This window comes from Camelus ferus, chromosome 29, assembly GCF_009834535.1.
Source record: "Camelus ferus isolate YT-003-E chromosome 29, BCGSAC_Cfer_1.0, whole genome shotgun sequence".
NCBI lineage: Eukaryota > Metazoa > Chordata > Mammalia > Artiodactyla > Camelidae > Camelus > Camelus ferus.
In genome coordinates this window covers 18,681,037-18,697,180 of record NC_045724.1, presented here as the reverse complement: position 1 = coordinate 18,697,180, position 16,144 = coordinate 18,681,037, and the positions used below count along the sequence as shown (strand labels likewise).

The 16,144-nt window shown below is 36.0% G+C and overlaps 1 protein-coding gene across 7 annotated transcripts in view; it reads left to right on the top strand.

The window, feature by feature from the left end:
• LOC102511863 (serine/threonine-protein kinase Sgk3) overlaps window positions 1–13,539 on the top strand; it is a 117,691-nt gene extending 104,152 nt beyond the window's left edge. For 5 of the 7 annotated variants that reach the window (XM_032470110.1, XM_006193742.2, XM_014566897.2 and 2 more), the window contains 7 exons: window positions 2,940–3,052; window positions 3,147–3,183; window positions 3,799–3,885; window positions 5,796–5,891; window positions 6,411–6,566; window positions 9,745–9,834; window positions 11,676–13,539. In XM_032470110.1, coding sequence (XP_032326001.1) covers window positions 2,940–3,052; window positions 3,147–3,183; window positions 3,799–3,885; window positions 5,796–5,891; window positions 6,411–6,566; window positions 9,745–9,834; window positions 11,676–11,846 — 750 coding nt within the window. In that variant the 3' untranslated portion in view covers window positions 11,847–13,539. The remainder of the gene's footprint in view (window positions 1–2,939; window positions 3,053–3,146; window positions 3,184–3,798; window positions 3,886–5,795; window positions 5,892–6,410; window positions 6,567–9,744; window positions 9,835–11,675) is intronic. The other 2 variants (XM_014566892.2, XM_032470112.1) reach the window with 2 other exon arrangements.
• Window positions 13,540–16,144: the final 2,605 nt, after the last annotated feature.

Genomic DNA, 16,144 nt, shown 5'->3' with positions numbered 1-16,144 from the left:
AGCTGACCGCCCCCTAGTCCTCTGCTTCTCTGTCCTCGCAGCTTTCTATCTTTGTGGTCTCTGACCTGTGAATGTCTCTAAAAATTATTTTAATTGATTGATGTTGTCATATCTTTACAAAGGGATCTTCCATCCCCTAGTCCCAGAGCAGAGTGAGAAGAAAAGAATATTCCAACTCAACTATAATACACTTAACTGTAGAATAAAGAAACTACACAGAAGATGAGTTTCTATCCTGCAGACCTGAAAGACGGTCAGATGTATTTAGATCATTTTGGAGAAGTTTGTAAAAAGAACAGTTATTCAACCCCCTCCATCCATGACAAATGCCTTAAGACTCCTCAGTGTAGAAGCAGGGTTATGAATCCCCTAGGCACCCTGATTCAGGGATGTAGATGACCCCACCATTGCTCCCACCTTGAAGGTATTGATTTTTTGTTTTTTAATGGAGTTACTGGGAATTGAAGCCAGAACCTCCTGCATGCTAAGCACACACTCTACCACTATAGAGCTGTACCCACCCTCCCCAGTTTTATTTTATGTGTGCGTGGGTGCTAACATAACGAGAATTTATGGGGGGCCTGGTACTTTGTAATTACTTTACATGCGTTATTTCAGTTAATCGTCACAACTCTTGGAGATAAACACTCCTATACTCACTTTATAGGTAAGGCAATTAAGGTTCAGAGAGGTTAAGTAACTTTCTCAGTGTCACAGTGTTCTGGTGTCAGGCCCTGAATTTAACCTAGACATCCCAGCTGCAAAGCCCATCCTTAAGTACCACCTGTCTTTGAAATGTCATGCGAGCATCTCACTGCAAATGAGATCCTCCTGCTCGTCTCTGGTTTCTTTATGCTGTTTTAGGACTTTGCTTCTGAGCCCTTAGTACTCATAAACTGGATGGCAGAGGTGGAAAAAAGTCAGCTTGTCTTCTAAAAGATACAGGTGACTAAGATAACAGGGAAAAAAGGGAGAATGAAATGTAATGGAATGCTGAGGAGGAGGAGTTGAATGGGGCGGTAGGGAGAAGAGGAATAAAGATGAGGAGAAAGGATAGAGGCAGGAGGAGTGTGATTTCATTATGTGTTTCCTGTTATTACTGTTATTTGCCGCCCAGTGTTTAATACTTAATTTTTAGCCTTGATGTATGATACTTATTTTTGTATACTACTTCAGATCTGTTTTGGAGCCAGGTAGAGTGTAAACAAATAAGTTTTATGATACTGGGCATGTAAATAAGCCTTTCTGAGCCTCAGTTTCCTCGTCAATTTTCAACCTCAAACTAGGTGGGTGGATTAAATAATACAGACATTTAAAGTCCTTAGCATAGGGCCTTTGATTTAGTAAGCAGCTGTTTTTAGCTATTACTAGTAAATGGTCAGATTTTCATTTTGGGTAGTTTTCATTCGTAGTAGTGTATTAGACAGATGTGATTAGGAGATCAGCAAATGAAGTATTAGAGTAAGCTTCAGCTAATAAAACCAGTGGTAACAGTAAAAAAGAGGAAATATTCCAGAAATAATTGAGATAAAAACAGAAGAATATTCGTTGGTTGGATATAGGGACTACGGGTGAAGGAGCTGTAGCGGCGAATCCCGGGTCAGCCCATGTTTATCTTCTCTGTGAGCATCTACTATAACTGATCTTCCCCATAATTTTTCAGAAGAGGTTAAGAAAAAAATGTTTGGACAGTCCTTGAAAATCCGAGAAGTTGAATGAATTACACACAAAGAGAAGACCCAGGACTTGAATCCAAGTCTGATCAGCTTTTGAGCTTTAAAACCTGATTCTTTCCACTCTGCCTTACTTCCTCCCATGACCTAGAGGGCTGGGCAGAAAGGGGTATCATTAAATGAGAGAAGACCTGGGGCTTTGTGCAAAACAAGTTGTATATGTTGGCTTGTGAAGTATTCAAGAAGGAGCAGCTGGCAGCAGATCTTTGCAGTTGAAGGACCAAGCAGAGGTCTGGGCCAGGATTGTCCACGTGAAAGACATTAGCATAGAGATGGTGGTTAAAATCATTGGAGTGGATTAAGTTGCCTGGGTAGGGTATCCAGAGAAAGAATAAAAGTGGAGAAACCAAGGACAGAACCTTTGTTAATGTCTGCCGCATAAGGGGACAGAAAGGAACGGAGACGGAACTCTCCAAGGTAGAAGGAAGCCAAAGGAGAGATCATTTCTTAGAAGCCTAGGGATGCAGAGTAAGGACCTAGAGCACACTTCACCTAGGCAGGTAACCTAATGGCTAGAGGACAGGTTGTAATAAACTAAGAATTAGGAAGTGTAAGAAATGAGCTGCAGAGTCCAGCTGCCACTAAGCTCCAACCAGTTGCTGCTACAGTGAATTTAGGCTTAATAATGCCCCTCTTTTTTTTTTTTTTCCTTTTTCTCCAGAAGAAACCAAAACTATGAATTACCAGAACAATTTTCCCAGTTGTTCAATGTTACCAACTATTTTAGTTTTTTCTAAAAACAGTATTTGGCTCAGACAAATTATATCTGTGGGTTATATTTGGTCTGTCAGGTAGTCATTTCCAATCTCTGAATAATGTTTGGTTTTTTTTTTTAATGAAAGAACAGTCCAGAAAAATCCAGTAAGATAATTACATGGCAATATCAAGATTGTTGGTCTTCATTAATAATCTTTTCCAGAGGGTTTGCCTGGAGTGGTGAGGACACTGCCACAGTGAGGATTGAGGAGTAAATGAAAGATGAGTAGTAAGTTAGAAAAGGGAGGGAAAGGTTTGTGGTTGAAGAGAGAATGATGGCTCGGTGGATGGGGGACACAGACAAGAGAGAGTCACAGTTCTGTGCTTTGGTGCATTTTTATCTCACATTCAAAGTGACAAGAAAAAAATCCTGTTTTTGTATTTATTGAATAGATTTGTTTTACTTTATGTGTGAGTGATCTTAATGTCCACTTTCCCCCCATTTTACAGCTGTTTTTTCACTTACAAAGAGAACGGTCCTTTCCTGAACAAAGAGCTAGGTTTTATGCTGCTGAAATTGCCAGTGCTTTGGGCTACTTGCACTCCATCAAAATAGTGTACAGGTAAATTTTTAAAATATCACTTGTAAAAATGTCTTTTTATTATTTTATTTCAGTTAATACTCAGTTTTGCTTTTCTTTCCTTTTAATTTGATAGAGACTTGAAACCAGAAAATATTCTTCTGGATTCAGTAGTAAGTATAGTCTTTTAAAAATTGACTAATTCACAGTTTATAGTTTTTGTTGTTGTTATGCTTAGTGGAAAAAAGAGTCAACCTCTAGGGTTCCACACTACATGATTCTATATTTAATAGTTCTGTAAACATTCTCAAAATGTCAAAACTATAGAGATGGACAGATTAGTGGTTGCAAGGGGACAGGGACCAAAAGGGACATTCAAAGATAAAGGGGTAGCAGGAGAGAGTTCCTTTGGGATGATGGACAGTTCTGTCTGATTGTCGTGGTAGTTACACAGACCTATACATCTCTATTGCATAGAGCTCTGTGCACGCACACGCATGCATGCACACACACACACACACAAATTTGTGCATGTAAAAAAGCCAAAACTGAATAAAGTTGGCAGTCTAGTTAACAGTATGGTACCACTCTCAGTTTCCCAGTTTTGACACTATACTACAGTTATATAAGATGTCAGCTTTGGGGGAAGCTAGGGGAAGGGCACGTGAAACTCTGTACTATTTCTGCAGTTTCCTTTTAGTCTGTGACTACTTCAGAATCAAATGGTTTTTAAAAGTGTTGATTTATGTCCATGCATTGTTTTATCTTACTGCCTCTGTATCTGTCAGGGACATGTTGTCTTAACAGATTTTGGGCTTTGTAAAGAAGGAATTGCTATTTCTGACACCACAACAACATTTTGTGGGACACCAGAGGTAAGAAATGTCTCATTTGTCATTCATGTAGCTATGTTTAAAATGCAAAAATGAATCACGAATTGTATATATAAAACTTGAAATCAGAAAAGTGGAATAAAAATATCATTTTCAGCTCCCAGCCAGCTGGAAATCACTGATAATCATTCCTTCTGCACATTTAAAGTTTATTGATAGTTGATATTTTTCACTTGTGCTTTTTCAAGTTGTGATTTTTGAAACACCACAGAGAACCCAACAGAGATAAATCATGTTTATTTGTTTCTAATGTTACAAGTTTACCTTAGAGTTCTTCAAGCATTTGACTACATTTCTAATTCTTAAAGAAAAAAAATCATGAATCAGTAATGAAAATGTCCTAAAATTAATTGTGGTAATGTTGGAACAACTCTGTAAATATATTAACAACCATTTAATTGTACCCTTTAATTGCATGGTATGTAAGTATCTTAATAAGACTTTTTATAAGCTAAAGCAAAGATGGAAAAATATTAACATTGCCTGTACTTGGGTGGCAGCTCTGTTGATTTCTATCATATACTTATATTTTTGTATGGTTAAAAAAAACTCATAATAAAATTGTTTAACAGAAGAAAATAAAGCAATGGATATGGAGGAAGAAAATCGCAACAGAATTTATTAACCAGAACATCCCATTCTCTCATCATGTTAACTAGTAGAAAATGTATCTTTCTATTTGAGACAGTAATAATAATCCTTAAAATATATGTTAAAGCTTTGTTATACTCACTTCTCTCTCCCTTTCTCTGTCACACACACACACGTTTAGTTTATTTTAAAGTGTTCTAATTTTAATGTATTTATAGTGATCTTAGGTGCCAAGTAGTATTTCCTCACTATTGTGGAGTAATTACAAATCGTGTGGAAAATGTGTGATAAAATGGCTCACATGAGACTTCTAATCAAGATCAGATGCTTAATTAAAAGTATCTATAGGTGACAACTATTTACCTTGAAATGTGGTTTTTTTCCCTTCCTTTTTCTCTCTAATCTAACCCTAGCTCTTGTATATATTTGTAATCATTCTATTTTAGTGTATATATGAAGAAACTTTTTTTTATGGATGTGTGTTGATTTCATAGTTAACAAAATTTTAAATTTTGTAGTTTTTAGAAAGGAAATAGAAGTTTTTTGGTCATCTAAATCTAAATGTGATCAGAAGTTATTAAACCCTTTTTTTAAAATTTTGCCATTTCTTTCGATCACATAAAAAAAGGTTGAGAATATATTTCCTTATATGTATATTTCATGTGAGAAGGGGAAATATATATATTTTGGAACCTAAAATTCAAATTCACCATCTTATATGTGTGACATTGTGAAGAGTTCACATTTTTTATGAATTAAAATGTAAATAGCCATCTAATAACTTACCCAACTTTTCTAAATATGTTGAAGAATTGCTATCATAATTCTCAGATAAAAATGCATTTTATTCTTTTATCTTTCCCTGAAAAGAAATAAATTGAATTACAATTGCCACATTAAGAATTCTTTCTTCAAGAGAAGCAATTATGAATAATGACCCAGGGGAATTTCTAAAATTAATTTTGTGAAAGACTCCTTCCCTCCCCCAAATACTGACTTTACATGCTTAGTAGTACAGTTTCTACATTTGTTTGTCCTCTTCTGTTGGCCTTAACTGCATCATGGTTTGGAAAAAAATGCTTCATTGTGTGTATTTTGAAAATTATCCCAATTGATTCTGAAGATTACCACTGCCCAAGAACCACTGGTATAGGATGAGAACACCCAGCCAACTGAAACTCTAGATAATATGTTTAGTTTAGTGTGATATAACACCTAAAATTTATTAACTTTCTCAATTATTCATAAATTTTGCCTTGAATTGTTTATTAAGTTGCTCTAATATTTATTCTTTTCTATAGTACCTTGCACCCGAAGTGATCAGAAAACAGCCCTATGACAATACTGTAGATTGGTGGTGCCTGGGTGCTGTTCTGTATGAAATGCTGTATGGATTGGTATGTATTTCTGCTCTGTCATTATGATTCCAGTATATTGTAACTGATTTGAGTTTTCTCTCTTTCTTTCAGTAATCTTGTGGACACTTAGATAACACTAGCAGAACAGTAGTAAACTATTTAAATGAATCCAGAGCCACAATAGAGATGTGCACAGAAAGAAAAACTTTTCATTTTGTTCCTAATTTTTCAGTGTAACTATTTCTCTGTCCTACTAGTCAGTACGTCAAGTATTCTCATCCCACTCATTTTTTTTAGAAATAGACATCTCGTTGTGTTACTGAACAAACCAGCCCTAATCCATTCAGTGAACATGTTTAAGGTCTGTAGCACGCTGGGCTTTAAAGTCTCTTCGCATAGGAGGCCGCACTGCAGATGTACACACGCCCAAAGAGGCTTGTGCTTTTCTGCAACTGCCCAGACCCAGACTGCTTTTTGTGGAGCAAGGCTAAATCCAACTATTTAAAGCCCGATTGTGCATAGTTTAATTAATGCTAACTTTCTTTCTTTGTTTTCCAGCCTCCTTTTTATTGCCGAGATGTGGCTGAAATGTATGACAATATTCTTCACAAGCCCCTAAGTTTGAGGCCAGGAGTGAGCCTCACAGCCTGGTCCATTCTGGAAGAACTCCTAGAAAAAGACAGGCAAAACCGACTCGGTGCCAAAGAAGACTTTGTATGTACCTCTTTCCCAGTATCCTCTCTACTAAGCTTATGTATGAGTTGAAGATAAATCTTTATTTTATGTGATATTTAATGGAATGAATACAGCTCTTGAAGAATAGTACCATGAAAAAGAAGCATGCTTGTCCCAGCAATTTTCCCCAGTGTTCATAGAGAACTTGTACAGTGTTTAAAGCTCCTGCACATGCAGTTTTTTACTTTGATCTTCATAAAAATTTGATCCTCTCCTGTTCATCCCCCACATCCAGCTTTCATACCCTCTTCTTTATTTGATTTTCATTTATTAGAATTTTTCCTCCATTCCCTTTTTTAAAAATGTGTGGCATGCATTTTTTTGGTTACCTAAACTTTTAGATCATTTTGTTTAACAACAATTTAAATCCCTCCTGACTGTATAAGGTAATACATTTTGTTTTTTTTAGTTTTGTTTATTTGTTTGTTGGGGGTAATTTTTTTTTTTAAATGGAGATACTGGGGATTGAACCAGTTAGTGCTAAGCACTCACTCTACCACTGACCTATACCCTCCCCCCAATACCTTTTGCTTTGGACTAGCATTAAATCACTTTTTTCCCTGAGAATTTGTTAATACATCCTTGAAGTAATTGTGGAATCTGTAGGTTTGTTTGTTTTTTGTTTGTTTATTTGTGTTTAAATTGGGGTAACTTAATTGCTAGTATAGTTACTGGTATTACGTTAGTGAATCCATGAACTATTGAGGAACATGAACTTCTAAATATATTAAAGTTTCTCAGGAAGTCTTGGGGGGCTGTGAATAATAAACTTTGCTGCTGCTTCCCCCGCCTGCTCTGCAAGTGCAGCAAGTAGCTCTGTCAACAGCTTTCTCTCCAGCTTGGACTCCGCAGTCCATTGTTTCAGGTCAGTCTTGCTCATGCTTCACACCTCCTTGTCCCTTGGTCCTTTTATTGAATTCACTAGCAGAAACTGCAACCCTGGGTGAATCTAGCTGTCACCTCTGGGCTACTGAACAGTGTTGATGGAAGTCGCACAACTGGGAATATTGGAAGCCCTATGGAGTCATAGTCATTAGTCTCTGTGCTTCTCCACTGCCTGGTAATGCTCCTGTGTCTCTCTCTCCAGTTTACTCTCCTCCTCTCTGTATTAACTATTTTAGAGCTTTTCTCCAAATTTCCAGATTCCTTTTCTTCACTTTAACACATGCTCTTATGCTAAAGAATTTTATTTTATAAGGAAAGCAAAACTCACTCAGCTTCTTGCTGTCAGAATTGCACACCTACATGCACCTGCCCCAGTCATTTCCTTCTTCCTGTTACAGTGGAGAAGGTCAGTTTCTGCTTGTGCTGGATCCTGACCCCTTGCAGGGAACCCTGTGCATGCTTTTTTCTGCACAGATAACTGTTCCCTTTTGTTCTGGGTCCTCTCAATCAACAATTAAACATTATCAAGTGTCCTGCGTCTTAAAACAAACCAAAATACCCTCAATCTTACTGTCCTGCAAGATAATCCTGTCTCTTTCTCCCTTCGTAGCCAAACTTGTTGAAAGTTTCTGTATTCCTTCTCCCTTTCTCAGTCTACCACACAACGGCTATGAGAAGTGTTGGACACCTCTGTTCCTCAGCTTGCATTCTCAGCAGCATGTAAACCTCCAGCACTCTCCTAGGCTTCAGGGAGAGCACACAGTCATCTCAGGCTTTCCTTTCTGTATTTCTCTGCCCTTCTCCATGATCTCCTCTGTAAGCTCCTTCTCTTCAACCTGACTGTTAAGTGTTGCAGTTCCTTGTGGTTGGCCCGAAACCCTATTTTCTTCAGCCATGCTCTCTTCGTGGACAATCTCAGTTGACCCTATGGCGTTAGCTATATCTTCATCTCACATTTATCTCTTCAGTCCAGACATCTCTAGTAACCTCTAACTCAGATAATACCTGCCTGTTCAACATCACCATTTGGAATTCTTGAGAGTTCTTCAAACACAGCATGTTCCAAATTGAACTCCTGCCATCTTCCTTCCGTGCGCCTCGGGTCAGAAATCTGAGAGTCCTTCTTGACTCTTGTCTCTTCCTTACTTCGGTATTCCACAACCAGCCAGATCCTGGTGCTTGCCTCCTGGCCCTTTCCCGTTTCCAGGCACTTCTCTCTACTCCTGCTGCTATCACTCTTTTCCTAGCATTGCCATCTTTTGTTTGGCCACAACAGTAGCTATTTTCCTTTATCTGATCATGACTCTCCAGTCCATTCCCCCACTGCAGTCAAAGTGGTCTTAAAAAACAAGCAAACAAAACCCCCTACGTTTCTGACTTCCCTCTACCTGAACTCCTTGGTGGCATCCCAGCCCTAGAATAACATCCAAAATTCCTGACACGGACCCAGCGTGATATGGCCTACTTACCTCTTGAGCTCCACTGTGTGTGCCAACCCCCATCCTTCCCTACCCTGCAGCCAAACTGGGCTCTCAAATTGGTCATTTTCTTGACCAGATTAACCTCTCTGCCACCTCAGACTCTTTGTATTCTGCCTGGAATGTTTTCCCCTCATTGCTGGCTACTTCTCACTCACCTTCCAGAACTCTGATCAGATATCACTTTCTCTGAGAAGTCTTTTTAAATCCATCAAACTAGGTTGGATCCTACTTTTTATACACTCTCATGGCTCCTTGTAGGAAAAAAAGCTGGAATCATTATTGTGTCAACTTTCAGCAGTAGCAACACAGAGTGGATCCAGAGTGGAATGCTTTTTGGTAGTAAGCTTGTCACCTTGATTTTACCTCTGCCCCACTGAGCAGGACTCTTTTAAGATCTTTACCTCCCCATTCAATAATAATAATAATTCTTTGTACCTGTGTAGTACTTTATTCTTTTCATACCATGTTTATTTCCATATTTTCTATTGATTCTTAAAACAGCCTGTGAAATACATAGGGCAGAAATGTTAACCCCTCTTTACCTGTGAGAAAACAATGTCTGTGAAGGGGATATAATTGAAGTTGGTCTTTCTGAGTCACTCTTCCACGTCTGCTCTGGTGTTGTTTCCACTACACCGTTTTGCCACACTGAATAACATAAACATGTACCTAAAAAGAATTTTTGAGGGACAAAGTAGAAATTATTTGGCTTTATAAAATTCTTAAGTGAATATTAATATATTCTTCAGCATTGGTAAAAAAAATATATATATATTTCTTTAATATTCTAGCTTGAAATTCAGAATCATCCCTTTTTTGAATCACTCAGCTGGACTGATCTTGTACAAAAGAAGATTCCACCACCGTTTAATCCTAATGTGGTAAGTTTACATCCAGATCTTTCTCTCTAAAATAATGAAATGTAGAACTGTAGCTCATCATAATTGTAGCAATCGATCTCAAAATCTAACCTGAATCAAATTGAATCAGTACCTAAGTATGTATAAAATATGTCACTCAGGGTTGGGTGGTACAACTGATAACTTCAAGGTGACCCATAAGATTATAGTTACATTAGATTGATAAAAATATCTTCTAGCACACTAATTGTGAAGTGTTTCTTCGGAGCACGTATAGGAAAGGGTTGAGCCCCAAAGATTTAAAACAAAGGAATTAAACTAACTATGAGGTATCATTTCATACATATAAATCAATAGACATTTTAAGTAACAGTAATGCAATAATTTCTAGATTGATATAAAACCAGGGAGTCAAATGTTATTAATGGTAATGTGAATATCCCATTTGGAAAATAGTAAGACATTATTATAAAAATGTTCCTGTTAGCTTGACATATTAAATCTGATAGAAACATTTTACTTAAAGTTATTAACAATGTTGAAATTTTTGGAAATAAAGATATAACAAAGGAAGGTTGTTAATAAATTATCAGAAGGCCAATAATGATGTTATGTTACTATTGATAGCTTCCTGTACATAGGCATAAATGCTTTTTTATGCATCACAATATGTAATTTATGCATCAAATAAGCTATCAAGTTATTGCTATTACTATTCTATTATACATGTTTAATAAATGAAGCAATGGAAACTCAGAGATAACATGTAGCAGAGCTAGGATTCAAATCTGTGCCTGACTCCAAAGTTACGTTTTTTTCCTCTGCTTTCTTATGCTCTGTTTCCTTTTCTTAAGTAAATGATAATAATGATAATTAGTGTAAAATGAGCAGATGCTTGGAAAATGTTTATAATGATAACTGAAAACATGGTAATTATAATTTTCTTCCAGCATTCTTTCTCCTCTGTGGGAGAATTTCTCATATGGAACGATTAGCATCCTGGATTTTCCTAGTCTCTGCTCTGCTGTTTGTAGACCTTACCAGACTAATTATATCCTTGGCTTATATATCTGCTCTGAATCCCTGTCTACCTCTGTTAGATTTGATGACTTGAACATTTAAAGGATTCTTTTCCCTTCGAAATAGAGATAACCTAGAGCTTCAGGGATGGACTTGAAGAGTGAATTACTTGATTTCGTATCCCAGTTTTTATCTGTAGATACACTGGAAGGGAAGAGTCCACTAGCTTGTGTCAGATTTGTGCAGGAAGATTACCCACTGCCTTTGAGCCCAAGGAGCCACTTTACTTCATTTCCCAGGTTCCAGTCCACTTGGGTCTCTAGAGCTGAGGGTGTCACAGCCAAATGCTGACCAACCTCTGTAGCACAAGAGTCACCTTCTACAATTTTACTTACACCCCCTCCATTTCTTCATCAAAAGCCTTCAAGAAATGAGGAACTAGATGGGCAGGCATTATATGGAAGTGCAGATACAAAGTGCTGTCCTGAAAACCTCCCTGAGCCCCTTTTCTAGACTTAGAAGTGGTGCTGAGTAGAGAGAGGGGGGGTCAGTTGCAGGGCCTTAGATTCAGATTAACTTAGGAAAGGTCTCTGTCATGCTAGCCTTCCTTCTCACCCTTCTCTCTCCTCCCCCTACCCAACAAGAACCTTAACTGTAACAAGGACCTAAATGATGAAAGTTGGGAAAGGAAAAGCAGAAAATGTTTCAAAGGTGTGATGGAGTAGGAAGACATCTAAACTTACTAGGAATAGGTAGACAAATTCATAAAGAGGTTTTAATGAAAGACTAAATTAATGGGGAAAAAGCTAAGGTGGATAATAGTATGCCTTTTGATGTTTTAGGCAGGACCAGATGACATCAGGAACTTTGATGCAGCATTTACAGAAGAAACAGTTCCATATTCCGTGTGTGTGTCTTCTGACTATTCCATAGTGAACGCCAGTGTCCTGGAAGCAGATGATGCATTTGTTGGTTTCTCTTACGCACCTCCTTCAGAAGACTTATTTTTGTGAACACTTTGCCACCCAGAAATCATTGAGCAAATACAAGCCTACGGATGAGACTGAAACTCCTGTTTGTGTGAATATATTCAAATATGTTTAACTAGTGCCTCATTTTTACATGTAATGTTAAAAACTATGAAAAATGTATTTTCTGCTGTATGCAAGAAAATAGGGCATTTCAAAGAGCTATGTTTTGAATTAAAATTTGTATTCTTGTTTATTAAGCTTATTTTTAAACAGAAATTTTCAGAGCTATTGTTCTTAGCATTAACCTATTTTTAAAGAAAACTTTTTGCTAATGACTGTTTTTTCCCTCTAAGTTTACACTAACATCTGCCCAAGACAGACTGTTATTCAACAGTCTGTTTCAGTTCACCTAACATATTAATGCCTTTGTAACTCTCTTCTTTGACCTTTGTTTTCCGATCACAACTATGCAATTGGTACATGGTAATTTAAGAAGAAACTTTCTATTTCCATAACAAATCACTGTTTGACATAATCAGTGCTTGGTAGGATTAAAATATAAAAGCATAGTTAACTCATTGGCTGCTAGCTAACACTGAATAATTTCCTTCTGCAGATCTAATTAAGAAATAGCAAAAGGAAATCCTATGCTTTTGAAATACCAATTCAAATTTGTGAATTAGTTTTCCTCTGGAGGAAAAGTAAAAGTTTGATAGAAATTTTAAGTATTCCCAAAGATCTGAAGGGAATTAAGTACTGCTGGATTTTTTTTTTAAGGTGGTGCCAAAAATGAATGTCTCTGTGTCATATATTTATATTACCAATACATTCTATTTATGTTTATTTTGGTCTTTTGAATATTTAATATATTGTTAAGTAGGTTCTAAATCTTGGTATTTGCTTTTGCAAATAGCTATTCAAAACTGTCTTCCTAATTGGTTAATAAGTAAAAAATATCAAACTGTCTAGAGTATTTACCTAATTGAAAATTAAAAAGTAGAACAGCAAATAATGGGTCAGTATGAATGTATATACAGTTTAACTACAGTGTAACAAAAGTTAAAATAATTTAGGCAGATGCATAATCAGTGTCTTATGTATCTTAGAAACTGACCTTAAAATCATACTGAAAACCAACTAACTTGTGTACTTGTAATTGTGAAGGACAATAACTACAGAAAAACTAAAAAAAATTAAAATAAAAAAAAAAGAATGCTTATCTTGGAATTCTGGTTCTTAGTTTAGAGATTTTTCAAGTCATGTAGGAAACTGAGTTTAGTGATGCAGTTTTGATGCTTCAAGAATAAGCATTCTTTCCATGTATTTTCTCTTGATAAAGAAATTACAGAAACATTTCACACCAATACTCTTTGGCTTAAAATTGTTCAGCAGAAATGGGGAAGAGTGTACTTCTGTTAGATTAATAATATATGCATCTGATACACTGAATCTTCCTTTAGAGGTAAGACTTTAATAGCGACACTGTAAATACTTGGTTTATTTGGCACTACTGTAAGTTCTGCTTTTACACAAAGCTCTTTGCTTATTATAAAGCAAAATAAAAACTAGTTTCTTGTATGATTTTTTTTTTACTCAGACACTCCCTAATTAAACTGCCAAAAATTAAAGTGCAATATTGTTTATTTTTAAGAGCAAATTTTAAATAGAATGTTGATGTTTCTCGGATCACAAGAAATATAAATCGTATATAATATAATAAAAACCAGCAAAAAGATTAATGATCATCTAATGCTTGCCATTATTTTGAATTAAAATTGGTAATTGTTACAGTAGTCATTCCAAACATGAATTATTTATATGTGTGCGGGTGAGAAGCATAAACTTTTAACTAGATATTTGGACACACATAGAAATTACTAATCATAGGCTGGCATGTTTAATATTCAGGGAACAAAATCTCTTCCAAGTATTTATCTTATTTCTCATAGTATCCTAAGTCTTTTAGAAAAATGTATGCGCTTTGAATAGTTGACCATTTAATGTTAATTGCCAAAATAAACTCAAAAGTATAAGTGAAGAATCCCTGAACATTCTTCATGTTACACATACCTCTGATTTTATTGCATATGGTACAGTGTAGGGCTTCCCAGCCATTGTCATGTCACAGAACACACTGAAGATTTCAAAATTGGCACACCTGGAGAGAGGTGCCAGGTGATGTAGATATTGGCAGTAGGTGCTTTGCTCAAAATTTTTCTATGCCAAAATAATTTTTGAACGTAAGAGTCTGTAAGCACTGTTTGGATATAATTTCAGCAATGGCAAATGCTTGAAAGATGACTGAAATATTTGAAATATTTATTACTATAAAATTTTATCACTAAAAATTTACCATTACCAATATATTTTTTTTCTTTTTTTTAATTGAAGTATAGTCAGTTTACAATGTTGTGTTAATTTCTGGTGTACAGCATAATGCTTCAGTCATACATGAACATACATATATTTGTTTTCATGTTCTTTTCACCAGTTACTGCAAGATATTGAATATAGTTCCTTGTGCTATACAATATGAACTTGTGGTTTATCTATTTTATATATATTAGTATCTGCAAATCTCAAACTCCCAATTTGTCTCTTCCCCACCCCTTTTCCCCCTCTCTGCCCCCAGTAACCGTAAGTTTGTTTTCTGTCTGTGAGTCTGATTGTTTTGTAAATAAGTTCATTTGTCTTTATTTTTTAGATTCTACATATCAGTGATATCATATGGTATTTTTCTTTCTCTTTCTGGCTTAACTTCACTTAGAATGACGATCTCCAGGTCCATCGATGTTGCGGCAAATGGCATTATTTTATTCTTTTTTATGGTTGAGTAGTGTTCCATTGTATAAATAAACCACAACTTCTTTATCCAGTTATCAGTCGGATGTTAGGATGTTTCTATGTGTTGGCTATTGTAAATAGTGCTGCTGTGAACACTGGGGTGGATGTATCTTTTTGAATTAAAGTTCCCTCTGGGTATATGTCCAGGAGTGGGGTTGCTGGATTATATGGTAAGTCCATTTTTTTTGAGGAATCTCCATTCTGGTTTCCGTAATGGCTGCACTGCTAATATCTTTTAGCATACCCGTAACTTTTATGGTGATTATCCACAGGCATAGTATTATAAACCTCTACACAGATATTTTATGAGTCATTCTTTGGTATACCACATGCTGTATGAAAAGTGTGAGTAGGTATGTAGCAACATTTTTGGTAGTGCCAGAATGATTTGCAATAAAGTGTGTTAAAATTGATAAGTGATTTCCTCATACATGTAGTGAAAGTTGCTGTTTTGGAAGTAGAATTTTCTTGCCACTTATCTTTAAAGGCAGCTTTTACTTTTGTTGGTTTTTACAGATTATTCCACATCCCAAGGAGATCGTTCATTTATATGAAACCCTGAAGTATAGATGGATGAGTTTCAGGTGACTTAGTACCTTGAAAAGATACACCCTGTTTTGTGTATAAATGAAATCAACTTGGGCCAGGGAGTGCTATATAGCTTTGTTTAGATGCTCAAAAGGATTCCCTGCCATAAAAAGACTGGTTCCTTCTCTGCCACCCTTGTTCTCCTTTACTCACCTAGAATTAAGAGCAGTCACTGTCTAACTTCCCTGAGAGCATTCCAATTGGAGATTTATATCACTTATTTAGCATTTTTGGTGTAATATTCTATAATCACCCATTGGTAATCTTTAAAACATTCTGTAACAGTTAAAGATACCCTACACAAAAGTATTTCTCGTATCACAATTTCTTTTCCATCATACCCATTTTTACAGAGGCAGTTAAGTCAGAAAAAAATACAGCTGTCTCAAAATGTAACTTTTTAGTCATTTAGCCAAAATCAAGATAGTACAGAATAATTTAAAGCAATATTACACAAAGAAAAAAGCCTGTAGAGTATGAATTCAGAGTGACATAGCAATGAGGTAGCCAATTAAAGGATCCTACAAATAAGTTATTTTTACATATTGTACTGAAAATGATTGATCACCATATGAATCTTAAGGGAATAGTGTAAAACAAAGAATTATATCACTCTGTATAACCCTTGCTGGAAGAACCAGGCCCATTTGTTGATTTTACTAATCTTGTGTTCAAATGTAACTTAGAAGTAAGTTCTCTTACAGGGATGTGTCTCAGATTGGTCTTTTTTTTTTCTAATAAAATTTCAGTATTTTCACTTAATTAGGGAGCAGAGATTTCCACTCAATTTTAGTTAAATCTTTGTGGGGAAGTCTACAATGAGTTATCAATATTCTAATGTCTTTATGTCTTACTAGTTAACTCAGAATCTAGGAGGCTTATATACAGTAAAAAACAGACCCACTCAA